Source organism: Crocuta crocuta, unplaced genomic scaffold (assembly GCF_008692635.1).
Source record: "Crocuta crocuta isolate KB4526 unplaced genomic scaffold, BGI_CrCroc_1.0 scaffold29, whole genome shotgun sequence".
In the NCBI taxonomy this organism is placed as follows: Eukaryota; Metazoa; Chordata; class Mammalia; order Carnivora; family Hyaenidae; genus Crocuta; species Crocuta crocuta.
In genome coordinates, this window is record NW_027533280.1 from 2,490,614 (window position 1) to 2,508,892 (window position 18,279).

General features: G+C 48.7%; 2 protein-coding genes across 2 annotated transcripts in view; both read right to left on the reverse strand.

The window, feature by feature from the left end:
* Nucleotides 1-37: 37 nt before the first annotated feature.
* DDX55 (DEAD-box helicase 55) lies at nt 38-14,577 on the reverse strand. Its single transcript, XM_077748078.1, has 14 exons — nt 14,429-14,577; nt 11,588-11,638; nt 11,414-11,500; nt 10,504-10,595; nt 10,363-10,425; nt 8,082-8,231; nt 7,356-7,545; nt 5,273-5,355; nt 4,448-4,579; nt 3,357-3,449; nt 2,602-2,716; nt 1,984-2,152; nt 1,143-1,432; nt 38-955 (listed from the first exon to the last, which is right to left on the reverse strand). Exons 1-14 carry the CDS (start codon nt 14,534-14,536, stop codon nt 779-781), a joined length of 1,800 nt encoding a protein of 599 aa, XP_077604204.1. The 5' UTR covers nt 14,537-14,577; the 3' UTR covers nt 38-778.
* A 2,107-nt stretch (nt 14,578-16,684) lies between these two features.
* Nucleotides 16,685-18,279, reverse strand: part of TMED2 (transmembrane p24 trafficking protein 2) — a 9,289-nt gene continuing 7,694 nt past the window's right edge. Inside the window, exon 4 of the mRNA XM_077747982.1 lies at nt 16,685-18,216. Coding sequence (XP_077604108.1) covers nt 18,092-18,216 — 125 coding nt within the window. The 3' untranslated portion in view covers nt 16,685-18,091. The remainder of the gene's footprint in view (nt 18,217-18,279) is intronic.

An 18,279-nucleotide genomic window follows, 5' to 3' on the forward strand; every position in this document is an offset into this window, starting at 1 on the left:
GGCTTCTGCGGCCACATTCACACACTCAAGACAGTCGGTTGGAAGGAAATCATTTATTCAACACAAGGCCTAACTTTTTCCCCAGATTAGGATTTGCTCCTTTGGTTTTTCAGCTACTCCCCTACGGAACAGTGGTGGCAACATCAGCCACTCCATGCAGGCGTTTCGTGCAGTCCCTCAGAGAGGACTAAAGTCCAGGGGAAAGAACACCCAGGAAGGTCAGATGCCCGAAAACCCTAAGGAGCCTTAAAAAGCCAAAAATCAAGTTTACCTCAGTATCTTTATGTTAGAAAGTAAGTATAAAATAGCCACAGAAAAATCAGCTTTGTAGGTAACCCATCAAAATAAATATTGACATCTGTTATTTACACGCCAGCAGTCTTACACTCTTCTGTTACACTTAAATGCCAGTGTATTTTTTTTTAAATATGTATTTTTGAGAGACGGTGCGAACAAATGGAGGAGCAGAGAGAGAGAGGGAGACACAGGATGCAAAGCAGGCTCCAGGCTCCGAGCTGTCAGCACAGAGCCCGACACGGGGCTTGTACTCACAAACTGAGCTCCTGACCGGAGCCGAAGACACCCAACCCACTGAGCCACCCAAGCACCCCAAGGCCAGTGTGGTTCTAATACAACATCCACGAGCCTGAAAGCCTCTCTCCCTGTCCCGTCCGAACAACAGGATCTTGGATGTGAAGTTCCAACACGCAGTGAAAGCAAACGTGGGCCGAGCCAGGCCTGCAGCCACGGCCCCGGCACCCGCCCACGCCGGTGTCTGTCAGGAGTCCTGCCCCCGGGCGGCGAGCCCCACATCTGCTGTGGTGACTGTTCGCTTGCCGCTCGCCAGCAGCCCCTTCTCAAATTCCTCTTCGGTGATCTTGCCTTTCTTAAACTTTTTCAAGAGCCTCGTGTCGTTAAGAAGTTCCTCCATGTCCTCGTCCTCGATATCCGAACCCTAAGTGCAGAGACCAACAAACAACGCAGGTCCTGAGCAGGCTGCTGCCGCCAGCAACGGCGCGCTCAGCCCGGGCCCAGCAGCACACACGGGCGGGGAGCCCCCGCACTGCCTACCACAGACATTACTGTGGTAAAATTCATTCAGAATTCTCAGCTGAGTGTTTAAGAAAGAAAACACACCGTACCTCTTCCCTCTTCCTTTTTTCATTCATTTTTTTCTTCTTCTCCTTTTTGGCCTTCTGCTTTGACCAGGCTTTATTTTTTATGAATTTTTTTCTCCCTTCATTTTCTCTTTTCTCTTTTTGTTGCTCTAGTAGTTTCTGCCTTTGCTTCTCTCTGACTTTATCTTTAAATGGAATAGTGTCTGTATTAACATCTGCAGGCACAAAATCTGGAAACTGCTTTCCTCTCAGTTCTGGCATCTTGGGCATCCTCAGCAGGGCAAACCCTCGAGCAAGACTAGCAAAATCAAGATCTAATTAAACCAAAATGTCAGAGTTAGCACACCCAAACGAGGATTATAAGCACCAACCTGAGAACCCAAGAAAGATGCCTAACAATGTAACTTTTTTAAAAATGATTTTATTTACTTTTGAGAAAGAGACAACGCACAAGCAGGGGAAGGGCAGAGAGAGGGGGAGACACAGAATCTGAAGCAGACTCCAGGCTCTGAGCTGTCAGCACAGAGCACGACATGGGGCTTGAATTCATAAACCACAAGATCACGACCCAAGCCAAAGTCGAATCCTTAACCAACTGAGCCCCCAATATAACTGTCTTCTATCCAAATGATCTAATGGGCTCATTTTCATTAGAATTAAAATTACATTTTTACTGAAAAGGAATACTCAGCAGCCAGTTTATTCTGTCAATGCAAACCATAGGAAGACTTCCTTTTAAATGTTTAGAAAACATTAATCCTTTATACACCTAAACGTTTATATAAAACATTGCAGTTTCACACTTGTAATACTTGCAAGCCTGTCAGATGCTGAAGGAGACACAATTAGGTGAAGTCCAACTTACCCTTTAACCTGAAGATGAGGCTGCATTCGTGCTTCGCGTACGCCTGGACGTACGACACAAAGGCTTTCATGCCCTTTTCAAAGACCGCTCTGTCAGCCAGGGCCATGGACTTGAGCTTTGGAAGGAGGTCTCCTGTGTTTTTCTGGAGTTTCATCTCCTGCAGGGGGCACTGTACACAGGCAACATGCTCACCTCCTCGGACTGGGATCCCTTCACCCTCCCAGCTCCCCCTGCAGAGCCAGTGCCAATACAATCAGAGGCAAACAATTCACTGTCATCTTTAATCAGAGGCCTAGAAGCCCAAATTCCCAAGTGCTGTATTTGGTCCGAAATTTTTTAAAGAAAATTTTAATTTTACATAACAATCCTCATTTCTGGTTGGAAAGTACCCAGCACCAGGTCTGTGCTCCCCCGTACTGACTCATCAGGAGCTGAGCAGTGGCCGCCACGCTCGGGGGGGCTGGTGCCTCCTGCAGCCAGCCACGTCCCTGCACTCATCGCCAGCCTGCCCCTGTGAGCCCGCAACCCCTAATCTAAGTTCCAGACCACTTGTCCGAAAAGTCTACCAGGTATCTGCCCCACTGCTGTGCACTGTAGACGGGAAAGGGGATCACTTACTTTCTGGTTAATTTCAAGGAAACTGACGTAGGACTCTTCCATGGGAAGGAGGAACACGAGCGCGCTGCCACCGTGGCCGATGCGGGCTGTGCGGCCACAGCGGTGCACAAAGGCGCTGTGGACACAGGACGGGAACGTGATCACCACATGAGGGTGGCGGGGTGCGGGCACAGGGCCGCCACACCCCACGGCTCAGCCCCACCCTGCCCCTCACTCATACCAGAAATACCAGAGCTGGCAGTGAAACAGACTGCAAACCAGACAGGATTCTGTCAGACACTTAATGTGAACTAGAAACCTGCTACACTTAGGCCCAGCTAATGACACAGGCAGAACACAGTCCTAGTGGAAAGCTGGGAGGCGGAAGTAGAGAAAAGAACAGAGGCCTATAAGCCCCTCAACCAAGAAGTAACAGCTATTACTGCTCGGGAATTCAGTTCACCAGCATTCTTCTATGCTTGGGAGCATTTACAAGGAATATATGGGGAAAAAACAAACTTTCACATACGGCGTTAGCTATTATTTTCCTTTGAGCTATCACGTGCGTTCACGCAAGAACTTTAAAAAATATGTGAAAATAACTTGAATTGCTGCATAATATGACATCACTATTTCAACACACCAGTGACAGTTCACCTGTCTGCTCATCTTTGCTATTTAAAACAACGTTTTGATGAACATCATCATGCAGATCTTCCTTGGGATCCGTGGGGCCCGGTTCCCAACAGAGAGGATAACATTCTGTCACACTGTACCTTGCACTGCTGGGAGGGTCGTACTGCAAAACCCAGTTTACTTCAGGAATATCTATTCCTCGGGCCATGACGTCCGTGCACACTAAGATCCCGCTAGAAAATGAGAGAACACCATTCTGAGTAAGGAGGCCACCCTCAGTCCGTACCAGCCTGGATGACGACGGGGACAGTAACACGGCTTCCTGCGTCTCTCACAGAAGCAAGCATTTGGTAATAACACTTTCGCTTTTTCTTCCTCCTAAGGATATCTAGGAGTTCACAAATTCCCAATGAAAGCAGGAGGGAGAGAGGAGACAGTGAAAGGATTTTTAATCAGTGTACTTTTATTTGAAAAGAAAAACGTGCTGGGGCACCTGGGTGGCTCAGTCAGTTAAGCGTCCGACGTCGGCTCAGGTCATGATCTCACGGTTTGTGGCTTTGAGCCCGCGTCAGGCTCTGTGCTGACAGTTAGCTCAGAGCCTGTAGCCTGCTTCACATTCTGTATCTCCCTCTCTCTGATCCTCCCCTGCTCATGCTATCTCTTTCTCTCTCTCAGAAATAAATAAAACATTAAAAAAATTTTTTTGAAAAGAAAAACCTGCTGAGTCTAATCCTAAAGTGCAACAATCCGTTCTGCCTCTCTGCCTGGAAGAGTGGTGTTACCAACACAGCCAGGAAAAAGCAAAAAAACAGCCAGGAGGCTCGATGGTTAAAAAAGCAGCAAAATGTTACTTACATGCAAAGAGCCAATTACGGTCGCCCAGACATGTGAGTGCCCGCCCCCTCACGAGTCACCCAACAACAGCCCGCAAGGTTTCAGTGAATAGCTCCCATCCTCGTTCTCCACCCACACACCAGTTAGGAAAACCCTGTGCCAGGCACCGAGCCAGATACCAGGGAATCCAGGACGGAACACAACACACAAGTCCCTGACCTCACGGGGAAGCTGGTGATACCTAAGGAGGTCAGTTCAGCACAGCATGCCGGGCTCAGTACGAGAACGGGGGACCTGGGCTACACAGGGCAGGTGTGGTAACCGGGGCAGATGAGAAAGAGAATCCCAGGCCGAGAGCAGCCACAGCGAAGGGTGGCCTCCGAGGCAGCCAACCCACCTCTGCAACTTGCGGAAGTCCATGAAGATCTTGTTGCGCTTGTGTTTCATCTTCCCATGAATGCACATAATCGTCACACCCTTCACCAGGGCCTCCAGGGCCTTTCCATAGTATTCCACACAGGCGCACGTGCTGCGAGAGCGGAGAGCCGGCTCAGAGTCATGGACCCACCTGGGTCCTTCTGTTGCTGGGGGAGGGAGGCGGCGAGCACCAGACGCAGCGGGGGTAACCCAATCCCCTCCACTGAGCTCTAAAGCCAAAACCCTCCCGAGTTCTGACACCAAGACAAACCCCACCGTGGCAGACCCTGGGCTGGCCCTTCAACGCCAGGCCCAGCCACCTCCTCCCTCCCCTCCCTCTACTCAGCTCCTCTGCCTCTCGTGAGGGGAGCGGCTGCTGAGTGGCCCACCTGTGGCCCCTGAAATGAAAGCCTGAGTCAGCTAGGGAGGAGGGGGTTCTGAGAAAGCTTGGGTGTGAAGGCTGCCCTTCTCCCTCCGCCTTTCCTCCTTTATGTGCTTTCAGGGCACACAGGACAGTGGACAGGACAGTGACGGCCAGGCAGAACAAAAGGCCAAGACAGCCGCAGAAATACTGACCTGGACACTGAGGAGACATGACCCAGTGTCAGGACCTGCCTAGCCCCCAGCCTTCTTTCTATAGGAGAAAACTAACGCCTCCTGGTTGAGCCACAGAAGTTGGGTTTTCAGTTATTTGCGGCCAAAAACATTCCTGAGAGAATTCCAAACCTTCGAGCTACACGTGTCTGCACATCATGGATGTGGCTGAACCCCAGATTCTCCCACCCAGAGCATCCAGAAGGATTACCTGAAGAAGATCAGGTGCTTTGCCTGCTTATGATTTCGAAGAAAATGCACCAGCTGGTTAAATTTCTCATCTGCCTTACATACCTGCAAAATAAGAAGAAAAACCAATAAAATAAAAACAAATTTATTGACAATAATAACCTCTATAGCTATGTCCAGTTTCAGCCTTAAACATTAAGGAGTCTTGAGTTCCTCCATGAATATAACCCACTTCCATCAGTATATTAATTGGTCTACCAAGCTCAGAATAGGTATCAGCATGTGCTGCTGACACATATAAGTCACAAAGTCACATAACTGAGAGACACAGTCATCTAATGCAATCATCCCCAGGGGGACCTCGCTGGCTCAGCGGATACAGCATATGACTCTTGATCTCAGGGTTGTGAGTTCAAGCCCCACCTTGGGTGTAGAGATCCCTTAAAAAAATCTTTAATGCAATTGCCCCCAAATCCCAGCATACAGACAGGGACCACGGTAGCTATAAGACCATCTCCAGGGTAGAGTTCTTCAAGTAAGCTCTATGCCCAACATGTGGCTTTAATTCATAACCCCAAGATCAAGAGTTACATGCTGTACTGACTAAACCAGCCAGGCACTCTTCAGGGAAGAGTGGTTTGTTAGTGTTTATTTTGAGAGAAAGAGAAAGTGTGAGCGGGGGAAGAGAAGAGAAACAAGAAGAAAGAGAATCCCAAGCAGGGTCTGTGCTTTCAGTGTGCTGCCCACCATGGGATCCTATGCCATCACGACCTAAAGCAAAATCAAGAGTTGGATGCTCAACTGACAGAGCCACCCACATGCTCTCAGGGTAGATTTTTGCTAATGCAAATTCTTAGGCACAGCACACAGATTCAGTGGGCCCAGGATTGGACTCAAGGATCCCTCTTCTTATTATTTTTATAGATATTTTCTAATGTTTACTTATTTTTTAAAGTTTTTATTTTTGAGACAGAGCATGAGTGGGGGACAGGCAGAGAGAGAGGAAGACACAGAATCTGAAGCAGGCTCCAGGCTCTGAGCTGCCTGCACAGAATCCGACACGGGGCTTGAACCCACGAACCGCGAGATCATGAACTGAGCCGAAGTCGGAAGCTTAACCAACTGAGCCACCCAGGTGCCCCGAATGTTTATTTATTTTTGAGAGAGCTCATGAGTAGAAGGGTAGAGAGAGAGAGAGTGGGAGACAGAGAATCGGAAGGAGGCTCCAGGCTCCGAGCCATCAGCACAGAGCCAACGCAGGGCTCGAACCCACAAGCTGTGAGATCATGACCTTAGCCAAAGTGGGACGCCCAACCTGAGTCACCCAGGTGCCCTAAGAATCCCTATTATTTAAAAGCCCAAGAGATTCTGGTATATCCCCATGTTCAGAAATCACTGCTCTAAGATGAACACAGGTTTCCAGAAGGAACGTACAAAATTGGAAAGACCTCCATGGAGACAGACTCCAGTCTCTCTAAACATAATCAAGTGCTCCACTCAGGCCCCTAAATTAGAGCCGTTTAAACCCATCTGCATGCATTCCTCCTATTTTTATGAAAACCGAATCCTAAGTTTGGAATTTCTCCTCACACACTCAGATGGGCAGTCACGGAAGTGAATACGAGCCAGCAGAATGCAGCGACAGCCACAGTGGGTGTCCAAAGCTACCGTTTATCAGGACTGACTTGTACTAAGCACTGGCCGAATAACCTTCATCTGTACTAATAATAAATCCGTCCTCACCACGACCTATGAGGTGGGCAGTGCCGGAGCCTCCTTTGTACAGGGAAGTGCCTCTGGTTCCATTAGTGAGGGACAAAGCCAAGATGTGCAGCCGGGGCCGCGCTCAGGCACCCGTCCTGACCGCGCACCACGCTACCTACGGACCCACCCTCTGCCTGGGAAAGGCCAAGGGCGGCCCCCTGACTTTATCAGCCCAGCCCAGAAACTTCGGCAGTGAGGATCACCCCCCACCTAGTGAGCGTGCCTGATTCCAACAAAGCCTCCAGGCAGCTGCCCTAAAGACAGTGCCACAGAGTACCTTAGACCCCAGGCAGCATCAGGACTGAGGGCCGGAATCAGTAAGGACGCCGCCCAGTGCGCACCATGTAGTAGTTCTCCAGGCGGGAAGGAGTTTTCTGGGTGCTGCTGGCCGCCACGCCCTTCTCCTTCACCGAGATCCGCACGGGGTTCCGGAGCCCCGCTCTCACCAGGCTCTCCACCTCCTGCGTCTGAGTGGCGGAGAAAAGGCCTGTTCTCCTCTGCTTTGGCAAAAACTCCAGGATGGTGTTTATGCTAAAAAAGAGGACTCAAACTTAACCCCTCATTTATCAGCATAGTCAACAAATATCACTTTATGACACTAAACACGTATTTAAAATGACAGGAAGAGAAACGATTACAGGATTGTAAACATTACCAAGGGATGAGACTATACTCTCATTTTTTCAAGTTTTGTCCAACATGAACACATAATTATACTGTTATCAAGTGGAGCAATAAAAGCAGAGAATGAAAACAAAAACTTTCGAGACCAAAAACCATTAAATCATACATTTTAAATAGGTGAATTGTGTAACATATGAATTATATCCCAAAGGAGCTGTTTAAAACACACATGCGAACTTTCAAAGAAATCATGAAGGAAAGTACACGTTAAGAAGCAGAACTGGAATGGAAGCTGTGTGGTAGAAACTGCAGGATCAAACAACCTAATAATCTGAAATTCAAAGGAGGCCAATAAAGGCAGTCACAAAATGGTGAAGGAATTCCAATGTGCTCTCCTTTTCGCCCAGTATCACCCGAAGCCAACGAAGCCCACAGTCCAGTACCTTGCCTCAAACCCCATGTCCAGAAGTCTGTCCGCCTCATCCAACACCAGGACGTCCAGCGACCTCACACAGCTGGCCAGATCCAAGCCCTCTGCCTTCCTCCGGAACATGTCCTCCAAGCGGCCTGGAGTGGCCACGACGATGTTCCCACTTTGAAAACACAGTAACGTTTACCACATTCTCTGGATCTTGGGAATATCTGCGATCCCAGATACCAAATGTCATGTACCCCCCTCAGAAGCCGTCGAAGCTCCAGTGAAGGGAAGTGTGGAGGGAAGTGAGTAGGGGACAGGGCTCAGGGCAGCAAAGCTTGGCGCCGTGAGGGACGCAGACCGGGTTCAGAGCCAAGACCCAACACGGGGTCGGCGCAGGCCGGCCCACTGGCCACATGGGGCCTGCACCTGTTTTTGTGACATCTCACTGGCACACAACCACGCCCGTCCCTTCACGTATTGTCTCTGGTGGCTTTCACGCTACAACAGTGGAGCTGAATACTTGTTTGTGACAAACCCTGAGGTCCACAAACCAAAATTATTTGCCATCTGTTCCTTCACAGAAAAGGTCTGCTGACCCTTTACCTAAAACAAGTTATTCAACCACTTTCGGCCTCAGCTAGCTCATCTATAAAATGAGAATGTTAACAGAATTAGAGACAATTTCATGTAAAGATCACAACCCCAGACGAACCACCCCAGATGAAAGACCAAATGCAGCCCCAACACACTGGCTGACCTGCAAGAAGGTGGTTTGTTTGCTTGAAGATTTTATTTTTAAGTAATATCTACACCCAATGTGGAGTTCAAACCCACAACACCAAGATCAAGAGTTGCAGGCTCCACTGACTAAGCCAGCCTGGCACTCCAAGAAGTCTGTTGTTTTTTATTGTGAATTATATGCCAATAGTTAACAAAGTCTGGAGCTAACACATAAGAATCTGGAATTCCATATTCTTTTTTAAAAATTCACACTCTGGTGATATTGAGCCCAGATTCCTGCAAGGCAACTATCAGCTAGAGATGAGCACTCGGGCGTGTGCTGGGCAGTTCCCACCAATCCCACCCCAGTCCTTTCACCCACTGATACTATCCTATGACCCGTGCTGAAAAGCATCTCATGGTATAGCTGGAAGATGGTAAATGCTCAATAGAAGCAGTTCTCTTCACTAAGATTCTCTAACAAATTGGCCACAAAACTGACCACTGCTCATTATAAACCTTACTCATGGTGGGACTGAAAAAAATCCAAAGGGCTGATGGCCACCACGGACTCAAACATTCACCTGTTCGTTAAACACCCGTGTGCTCAGCACTGTGCTGGGCTCTACAGATGCAATGCTGACCTCCAGAGCCGGCCTGGGGACACGGGGAGCCTGGCCCATGCAGTGACTGAGATGCAAACCAAGCAGCAAGGGCATGGGAAGGTAGCGGAGAACGGTGGCCTAGCAAGTCCCTTACGAACATCAGAATGCTTCCTAAGGGCCAGCAGAAGCCACTAAAGAGTTTTCAGTGAGTGACATAATCAGACTGGCGTTCTGAAAAGGCCATCTGGGTTGCTCCAGGGAGAGTGGGTTATAAGAAGGCAAGGGTAGAAATGCAGAGCAGAAACACCCCGTGGAAGACAAGGTGGTTTATATCAGGGCAGGAGAGGAGGCGAGGGAGAAAAGCAAAGGGTTAGAGATGTGTGCTCTGGAGAGAAAATGCAAAGGCTTCGGTGATGGTTAACGGGGGTGGGGAGGGGTGGGGAGGTGATGGAGGGGACAGTGAGACATCAAGGCCAACTCCCAGACTTTGGGAGAAGCATGTGGGTGGATACATGGCTGGGAAACTCCAGGTGATGGTCAGGTTTGGGGATAAAAAGCACCCATTGCAGACGTGTTTGCAACAGCTGGGAGAGGCCTGGCAGGTACCAGGCAGACAGGAGGCTGCAGGTCTGGGCTTGGGGCGAGGTCAGCGACCGCCAGGGTTGGTTTGAGACCACTGAGAGAGCCCAGAGTGAGAAGAGCAGAGAGTCATGTCCCACAGAGTCAGCCTGGGGACAGCAGGGGGGCCGTACCCCAACCTCACTTCTCCTCTGCAGGAGTAAGACTCACCGAAGGGGAAAGGCTCATCAGCACCTTATGGGAAGGAGCCAGCAGGCAAAATGGGAGGCTGGCCTGGAGAATGAAACTTTTGGGGGAGAGGGAGCTGCTGAAGGAAGTGCTCCCAGTTAGGCCTAGACCAGCTTTCTCTTGGGTTCAGGGCCAAAAACAAGCAAGAAAAGGGGCAGAAGCAAGCAAACTTACCCTTGTTCCTTAAACCTTTCGACGTCTTCTCCAGGATTCCTGCCTCCGATCCAGAGAATCTGGCTAAGACAAGAAACAGGCCTTTGAGCAGGTCAGGCAAAGTAACCACCAGGGCAGACAGGGATGCCACATCCAACTCACCTGAACTGCGGGAAGGGCTTCGTGAAATGCGCTAGGACCTCATCTATCTGAATAGCCAGCTCTCGCGTTGGTGTGATGATTAAGGCTCCGACCTGCCCGCATGGGGGGAAAGGACATGATCAGCAGCGCCCAAGGTCGCACGGCTGAACACACACGCCAGGACCCTCCACCTCACAGAGCAAAGTCCCCAGAGCAACAGCACTTCCGGGGGCTTCTGCAGCATCCTTTCAATTACTGCTCTAAACTACAGTCAGGTCGCATTATTCACAGCACGGACGCGGCAAACACCGACACATGGTTCTGGGGGGAAGCGCACGGTTATCGGGTCGTGTTCTGTCAATCAAGACATGAGATTCTTTTACGCGTGTTTCTGTTTAAAGATCCCTCGAATAAGATATAGTAGGTTTACCAACACCGAAGTCACAGCCAGCAGCCCTGTAAGTCAGGCCCGAAGGCAGCGGCTCTAACAGGTGCGTTCCCCGGAAGGGCCAACGCAGCCTTCTGCTCGGGGACACTCAGCAGTGCTCGAGCGCCATGCGTGAAGCCGCCTCAAACCCTGGCATCGCCAGCAAAAATCCCAGCAGTAAACAGACTGTGGGAAGGACAGCTCTTCATAGTCTGAGCTGACCCAAGAAGGCAGAGCACAGCCCCGGCTCAAACTCAGCTGGGAATCTGCACACCACGTGACAGATTTGTTGCTACACTGCACAAATTCGTGAATGAGCAAGCAAACAGTGAAGTACTGATTTGGGGAGCCACAAATAAATCTCAACAGGCAGGCAAATTCACAAATCCGGAATCTGCAAATAAAGAAGACAGATTTCCTTCTTCTCCAATCTTCTGACCAGCTTCTCGCAACTGTGAACTCTACGATGGCTAAGTGAAAAATAAGCCGCTTAGTGGTCTTTACCTGATGCTTTTTTAACTTCTCTTCCCTTCTCAGAAGAATTTCCAGGATGGGGATGACAAAAGCGAGCGTTTTGCCACTGCCTGTGACCTGCCAAGAGGGAGGAAACTTGGTTTGCTCCGGTTCGTCCGGGGGGAAAATAGGAGAATAGGCTGCGTTTTTGCACAAGGTACTCACCGCCTCTGCAGCGACATCTTTATTTTTCATGAACAGAGGGATGGTTGCAGACTGGGGGAAGAGAGGCAAACCACTAGTTAGAGAGTGCCAGGCTCCACGGAGGCGGCCCAAAGCGCTAGGAACACAGTCGGTGGCCGAGGTCACCCTGGACCCCACAACACAGGCGCTCAATAGAGTCACAAGGCACCCCAGCAGGCTTGGCTCAGAGGCGACACGACCATGGTGTCTACATGGACAGCGTGGGGGACGGTAAGCTGATCTGGGATTCGGGAGGCCTGGAGTCTAGCCCTGCCTCACCTCCTTTTCCTCTCTGGACCAGGACGGGTTTGAAGACACTGAGTTGTACGGTCCCTTCCAGGTCAAAAAATGATTCAAATAAACCTCTGGTTTTAAACACCACAGAGAACCTCTAGGTTTTGTGAGCAGCCTCGTCCTTTGGTTTCAGCAACTAGTGGCTAAGCCTGAAGCCCACCCCGGTCTCAGCTCTAAAGTCATCGCCTCCAGGACTCCTCTCCTGGTCCCCAGAGCCTGAGCTTACCCATCACAGCACATGCAGGACTTTTCTAATGACCTCCGTGAAAGGGGTTCTCAGCGTGGAGGATTCCTATGTCCCTGGAGAATATCTGGCACTACCTGGAGACAGTTTTGGTTGTCACAACCCAGAGAGAGGAGGCTGTGCTACTGGCATCTAGTAGGTAGAAGCCAGAGATGCTGTTATAAACAGCCAACAATGGACAGGACAGTTCCCCACAACAAAGAATTAGCCAGTTTAAATATCAGTAGTGCCTAGACGGAGAAATTGCTCTAGACCACTGATGTCCAAAAGAAATATGATGTGACCTACATACATGGTTTTAAATTTTCTGGTAGCCACAATAAAACTAAGACGACATACGTAAAATGAATTTACTAATATATTTTATCTCACCCAATAGCCAAACTATTGTCACCTCAACACATAATGAGTATTTTATCTCTTATTTATTTACTTATTTATTTTGAGAGGGGGAGAGTGCGAGCGCGCAAGGGAGGGGCAGAAAGAGAGAAAGAGGGAGGGAGAAAGAATCCCAAGCAGGCGCCACACCTAGCACAGAGCCAGATGGGGGGCTAAATCCCCCAACCCTGGAATCCTGACCTGAGCCCATATCAAGAGTCAGACACTTAACCGACTGAGCCACCCAGGCGCCCCTGTAATGAGTTATTTTAAAATTAATTAAGACTATATGTTCCACCCTTTTTTCAAGCTAAGTCTTCAAAATCCATTGTACTTTTTACAGCTGGAGCACATCTCAATTTGGACTCACCAGATTTCGAGTGTTCAAAGCCTCACACGTCTGCTGACTAGCACTGACCCTGATCGTCACTGCCGAGGACAGACACAGAGTCTCCTTCGCACCACATTCCCAAAGCAGGGCACACAGCACTCCCAAGCTCTGTCTCCAGCTTCCTTGACATCTTTCCTGAGGATCTTAACGGACATCCCAACTTGGTATTTCAGAGCAAAACTCTTCAATTTCCCTCAGAAACACGCTACCCCCTCCCCCCCAGCCTTCCTCATCTCAGTAGGTGGTACCGCCATCCACCAGGCTACTAACAATGCAACCCTCAGCTTCCCTCTAGATTCCTGTCTTTTGTAACCCCTATTATCTAGTCCCTCAACAACCCCAAAGCTATCTCAAATTTCACTTCTCAACATCCACTGCTTCTCTCCATGCCAAGCCACCGTCATCTCTCACGGGACACTGGCCCTCTGGCCTCTTCGAATCTGAAGTCCACTTCCTACACATCAGTCACCTCCCTTCCCTTTGTACCTAGCCTTCCCATTAATATGGCTTCCTACTGCATTTAAATATAATACAGACTCCCAGGACCCTGCACAATGTGGACCCTGCTTTGCTCATCTCTTATACTACTCCCGATGCTCCAGCCAAATACCTTCTTTCGGTTCCTCCCAGGTCATCTCTAGCCCCAGGGCATTTGCACTGGCATTTCTCACTGCCCCCAATCGGCCCACAGTCAGCTCCCTCTCAATCACTCAGGTGTTAGCTCAGCGACACCCTCAGAGAGGTCCTTTCTCACACTCCACCTTTCCTCCTGTCCTGTACATTACTGTCATTGTCTGTTACAGCAGTGTGTTTTAGTTCCTTAGTAACACCACCAGTTCAGATAACCTTATTCTTGTACTTCTTTCTCCCTCCTGTGCATTAGAAAATAAGGCCCTTGACTGGGGACTAACACTGCAACATCCGCAGAGCCTAGAAAAGTACCTGATACATAGTATTCATCAGTAAGTATCTCTTCGAGTAAAGAAATTGCACCAGGACCCTTCACTTAGTCCACAAAATAACTGCAGGTGATATTTACTGAGCTCCCATAATGTGCCCAACGCCGTCCTGTGTTAAGTCCCGCGACAACCGTATGAGACAGGTAGTTACTTTCCTCATTTTACAGAGTAGGAAAACAGCACAAAAGCATAAAGAGGTTAAGTCACCTGCCTCGGATCGCACAGCTAGAGGGAGCGGGAGCGGGATGCGGCAGGCACCGGGGCCCCGGCACTCAAGCACTCAAAGGAGGGATCGAGGAAGGTTGGGGCCCCGGCACCGGTGCGCTGCCGCCCCTCCCTGCCGGGGTCGATAACCAGCTGGGCAGCCCCCGAGTGTGGACCGCCTGAGACGTGGCAAAAAGTCCGGGCCGGAGGGGTGACAGGTCCAGGACGCGAGACCTAAAGCTGCCATCCACCGGCCGCGTCCGACCACCGGGGGCCTGGCCCGCTCGGAGCCTCCCTTTGCCCGCATGCCTCTCGCACACGGGGACCCTCCTCCGCCCGGCAGCACCGGGTACCTGCACCGGCGTCATGTACGGGAAGCCCAGCTCCCGCAGCGCACCCAGCACCCGCGGGTGCAGCCGCAGCGGCAGCGACTCCCAGGAGCCCTCCGTCACGTGCTCCATAGCGCTCCCCGCAGCCGCCGCCGCCGCCACCTGGATGCCGCCTGGGCGCCGCCGGCGAGCACTTCCGCTTCCGGCCGCCCGGACACTGCCGGGAACCGAGCTCCAGCAGCAAAGTTCCGGAGGGCGGGGAAAGCGCCGCACGACGGGCTGCTGCGAAGTGACCGCGGAGCGTGGAAGCGGGCGGCGGGGCGGGGCCCCGAGCGGTGCTGTCCGTCCTGCGCGGCCACCTGGCTCGGGCGCCGTCCCACTGTTCCTACGGCAGGGTCTCCGGCTCGCTCACCCTCTGCGCCCGTCAGAGGCAGGTGGCAGCACAACACCGCGTCCTGGCCGAAGGACAACTGGGTCTGGAGGGACTGGACAGAAGTGCATCCCAGCCCCGGAGCCCCAGGGTAACAGGCATGCGAGACAGGGTTGATGATGGGGCCCCGAAGCCTGCCTGGTACAATAAACGTGGCTCACTTCCGAGAAAGGGAAACCGCCAAAGGAGAACAGTCTCCCCATCCTGGGCTCAGCACTGGCGGCGGCCACTCGATCGTCCACGCACATTCATTTGTCAAGCTTTTATCCGTCACCGATTACAGGCTGGGCCCCTCAGCACAGCGCTTTCCCTGCTCCGTGCACGGCTTGCTCCCTCACACCCAGCAGGTCTTTACAAATAAATGTCCTCTCGGCGATGCCTTTCCTTCCTAACCACTACAACGGCTCACCCTGCTTTAGTTTTTTCCTCCATGGCACTTGCCATTTATGTGCCAATTAATTTACATATTAGGTTCGTCTTCTCCACTAAAAGGTAAGTCCCACGACATTGGGAATTTTTCTTTATTTAATCCAGTGGCTACAAATGATAGCACAAAGCAGTCAGTCAAATATTTTTGGGTTAAATGGGAACAGTGCTCCCACAGACTGCAGTCATCTCAAACTAAATGAAGTGAAAGATAAAAAGCTTGAGGCAACGTCTCCACTGAAATAGGATCACCTCTCAAACAAAATACCTTTGACAACTGTTTTATAATATGGGATTTCCAGGGGCACCTGGGTGGCTCAGTTGGTTAAGCGTCCAACTTTGGCTCAGGTCATGATCTCACGGTTCGTGGGTTCGAGCCCCGCGTGGGGCTCTGTGCTGACAGCTCAGAGCCTGGAAACTGTTTCAGATTCTGTGTCTCCCTCTCTCTCTGACCCTCCCCTGTTCATGCTCTCTCTCTCAGAAATAAATTTTTAAAAAACAAAAAAAATTTTTTTTAATAAAAAATAAACATTAAAATAATAATAATAAATTGGGACTTCCACAGTTCTGAAAACCAACGCTGAGGGAAAGAGCATTCTTGCATTTGCATTTGGGGCTCCACTTACTAATTTTCAGATCCTTGGCTGCTTTCCAAGCCTGTTTCCCTATTTCCAAAATGAGGATTAGGGTAACACCAAAAGTAAGGGCTGTTTTGAAGAACAGATGAGATAGACCACATACAGGGCTTAGCAGAGTGCCAGTATTCAACAAATAGTAGTTTCTTTTATCATTAAGCAGGCCCTTAGTGTAACAGAGGAACAGGAAGAGTTTCTAAATGCAGTGATCTAGTTTGTGATTCCACCAATGAGGGTCTTGCACAAATCACTTAATCCTTCCTAAATTTATTTCCCACATCCATAAACCACATTCTTGAGTGAAAAAAGCTCAATTCTTTCAAAATGAAAAAAAAAAAACTACTTAAAATGTTAACACCAAATCATCAAAAAAAAACACACAAGGAAAGCTAATACTGGGTTCCTACTTACTGTCCTCAAGTTTAGAGACCTAAAAAGTGACAATGTGGGGTTCCTGGGTGGCTCAGTCGGTTAAACATCTGACCTTTGATTTCAGCTCAGGTCATGATCTCACATGGTTCGAGAGTTCAAGCCTCACATCGGGGTCCTGGCTGACAGCATGGAGCCTGCTTGGGATTCTCTCCCTCTCTCTCTGTCCCTCCCCCATTCACTCATGTAATCACTAGAGCTCTCTCAAAATAAATAAATATTTTTTTAAAACAGTGACAGACATTTATCAGGCATAATAACTCAGAAAACATGAACATGTGTCATTTGAAACGTGAACAGAAAGCTGGTACTTTAACAAATGTTATTTAAGCATTAATATGAAACACAGAATACTAAGACTGTTTTTAAAAAGAATTGTTTATTTACTGAACCTGGGGCAGATTAGATACACAACCAATTTTAAATGTACATCTTTTAATTCAATTTTGAAGTGTTTTCACACACACCCAAAAAAAAAAAAAATTGGCATTGCAACAGCTATCTTAAGGTAAAATACAGTCACCCTAAACTGTTGCAAGTATTTTCACCCAAGGTTGAAAAATTGTTTATCCTGAACATGAAAACCTGTAACAAATTTAAATTAATTATATAAAACTCGTTACTTGTAGTTTTCCCCTTGCAAAGATCCAAAAACAATGTACAAGTAACTAATATACATCAGTCACAACATAATCCTGGATCGCCCCCACACCACCAGATGCGCCTTTAATTTTAAACCCATAATCAGAGACCAAGAGAAAGTCATTCATTTTATACAAAACAAAATTCACATGTGCCGAAAGAGAGAGACCCAAGAAAAAGAAAAACAAAATCCTAGTACTGACAGTGATGTTCAGTACCCTAATTAAACAGCGGCCAAAATGCCACTGATCAAAAATAAAATAGTGGCTGTATATCACTGCAATGAAATCCAAGAGGCTTTAACCCTTTGGCATCAGAAACCCAGATCTTTCCAATTGCATGAATGCACACTCCCTACATGCCATGAGTGGAGAAAGTGGATGTGCCAGCACAGAAAGACAAAGAGCTACCATTTGCTGTGACACCCGGGACACTGGCTTTAGTAGAGGCTTCTTACAAGGTTAGGCAGAAACCAGAAATGGTTATTAGCTGCTATGTCATCAATCTGATTGGAGGTGATGGAGTCTTAGGTTCAAAATACAATTTAGGGGGGGAAATGTTGTTGGAGGAAGTCTTATCTTCAAAGCAGAAACAAGACAGACAAGTGTAAAAGTACCAACCTGGTAACATACTCCAGTCAGAGAGTGGCCCACAGGCTGGGTGGAGAACGTCAAGATTCAGACTGTTGTTTCTCATAAGGACTCAACAAAATGAATCTTTAATGACTTAAACTGCAGGGGAAGGGATCCAAAGAATGTGGTCATTTTAGTGAAGTACTATCCGTAAAGTACTTTTCTGAACAAACTGCATTTTATCATGAAAACAAAAGGAAAATAGATATAACAGGGACTCTATGCCTGTATTTCATTTACAGTGTTTGAGTTCTGAAAGGCCTATATAATGGAGGCAGAATTCAAATAAGAAACTATGCCCAATCAAGTGTCCAATTTTCACTATAACTTTCCTAAAAAGGTGTTTTCCCCCAATATCTATTAATCACAAAAAAAACATAAGCTGTGAATGTACAGTTCTGAAAATAAAAATGTAGAAACTAATGACATTATTATGACCAAGATGTTTGGTAAACAGTGAATTATGATTTTGAGATCATCAGGAAAAGGCTTTTTAAACAACCCTCCGGACTTCAAAAAATCTCTTCAGGTAGTAGATCTGTCCCAATGTCATGGCAACTAGAACAAGAGCTTCAAAGAAGGACCAAAGGACCACTCTGCTGTTTGTGTTGTCGTTGACTGTGAGGACAAACAAACAAACAAAATTTAACCAAAAAAAAAAAAAAAAAAAAAAAAAAAGCA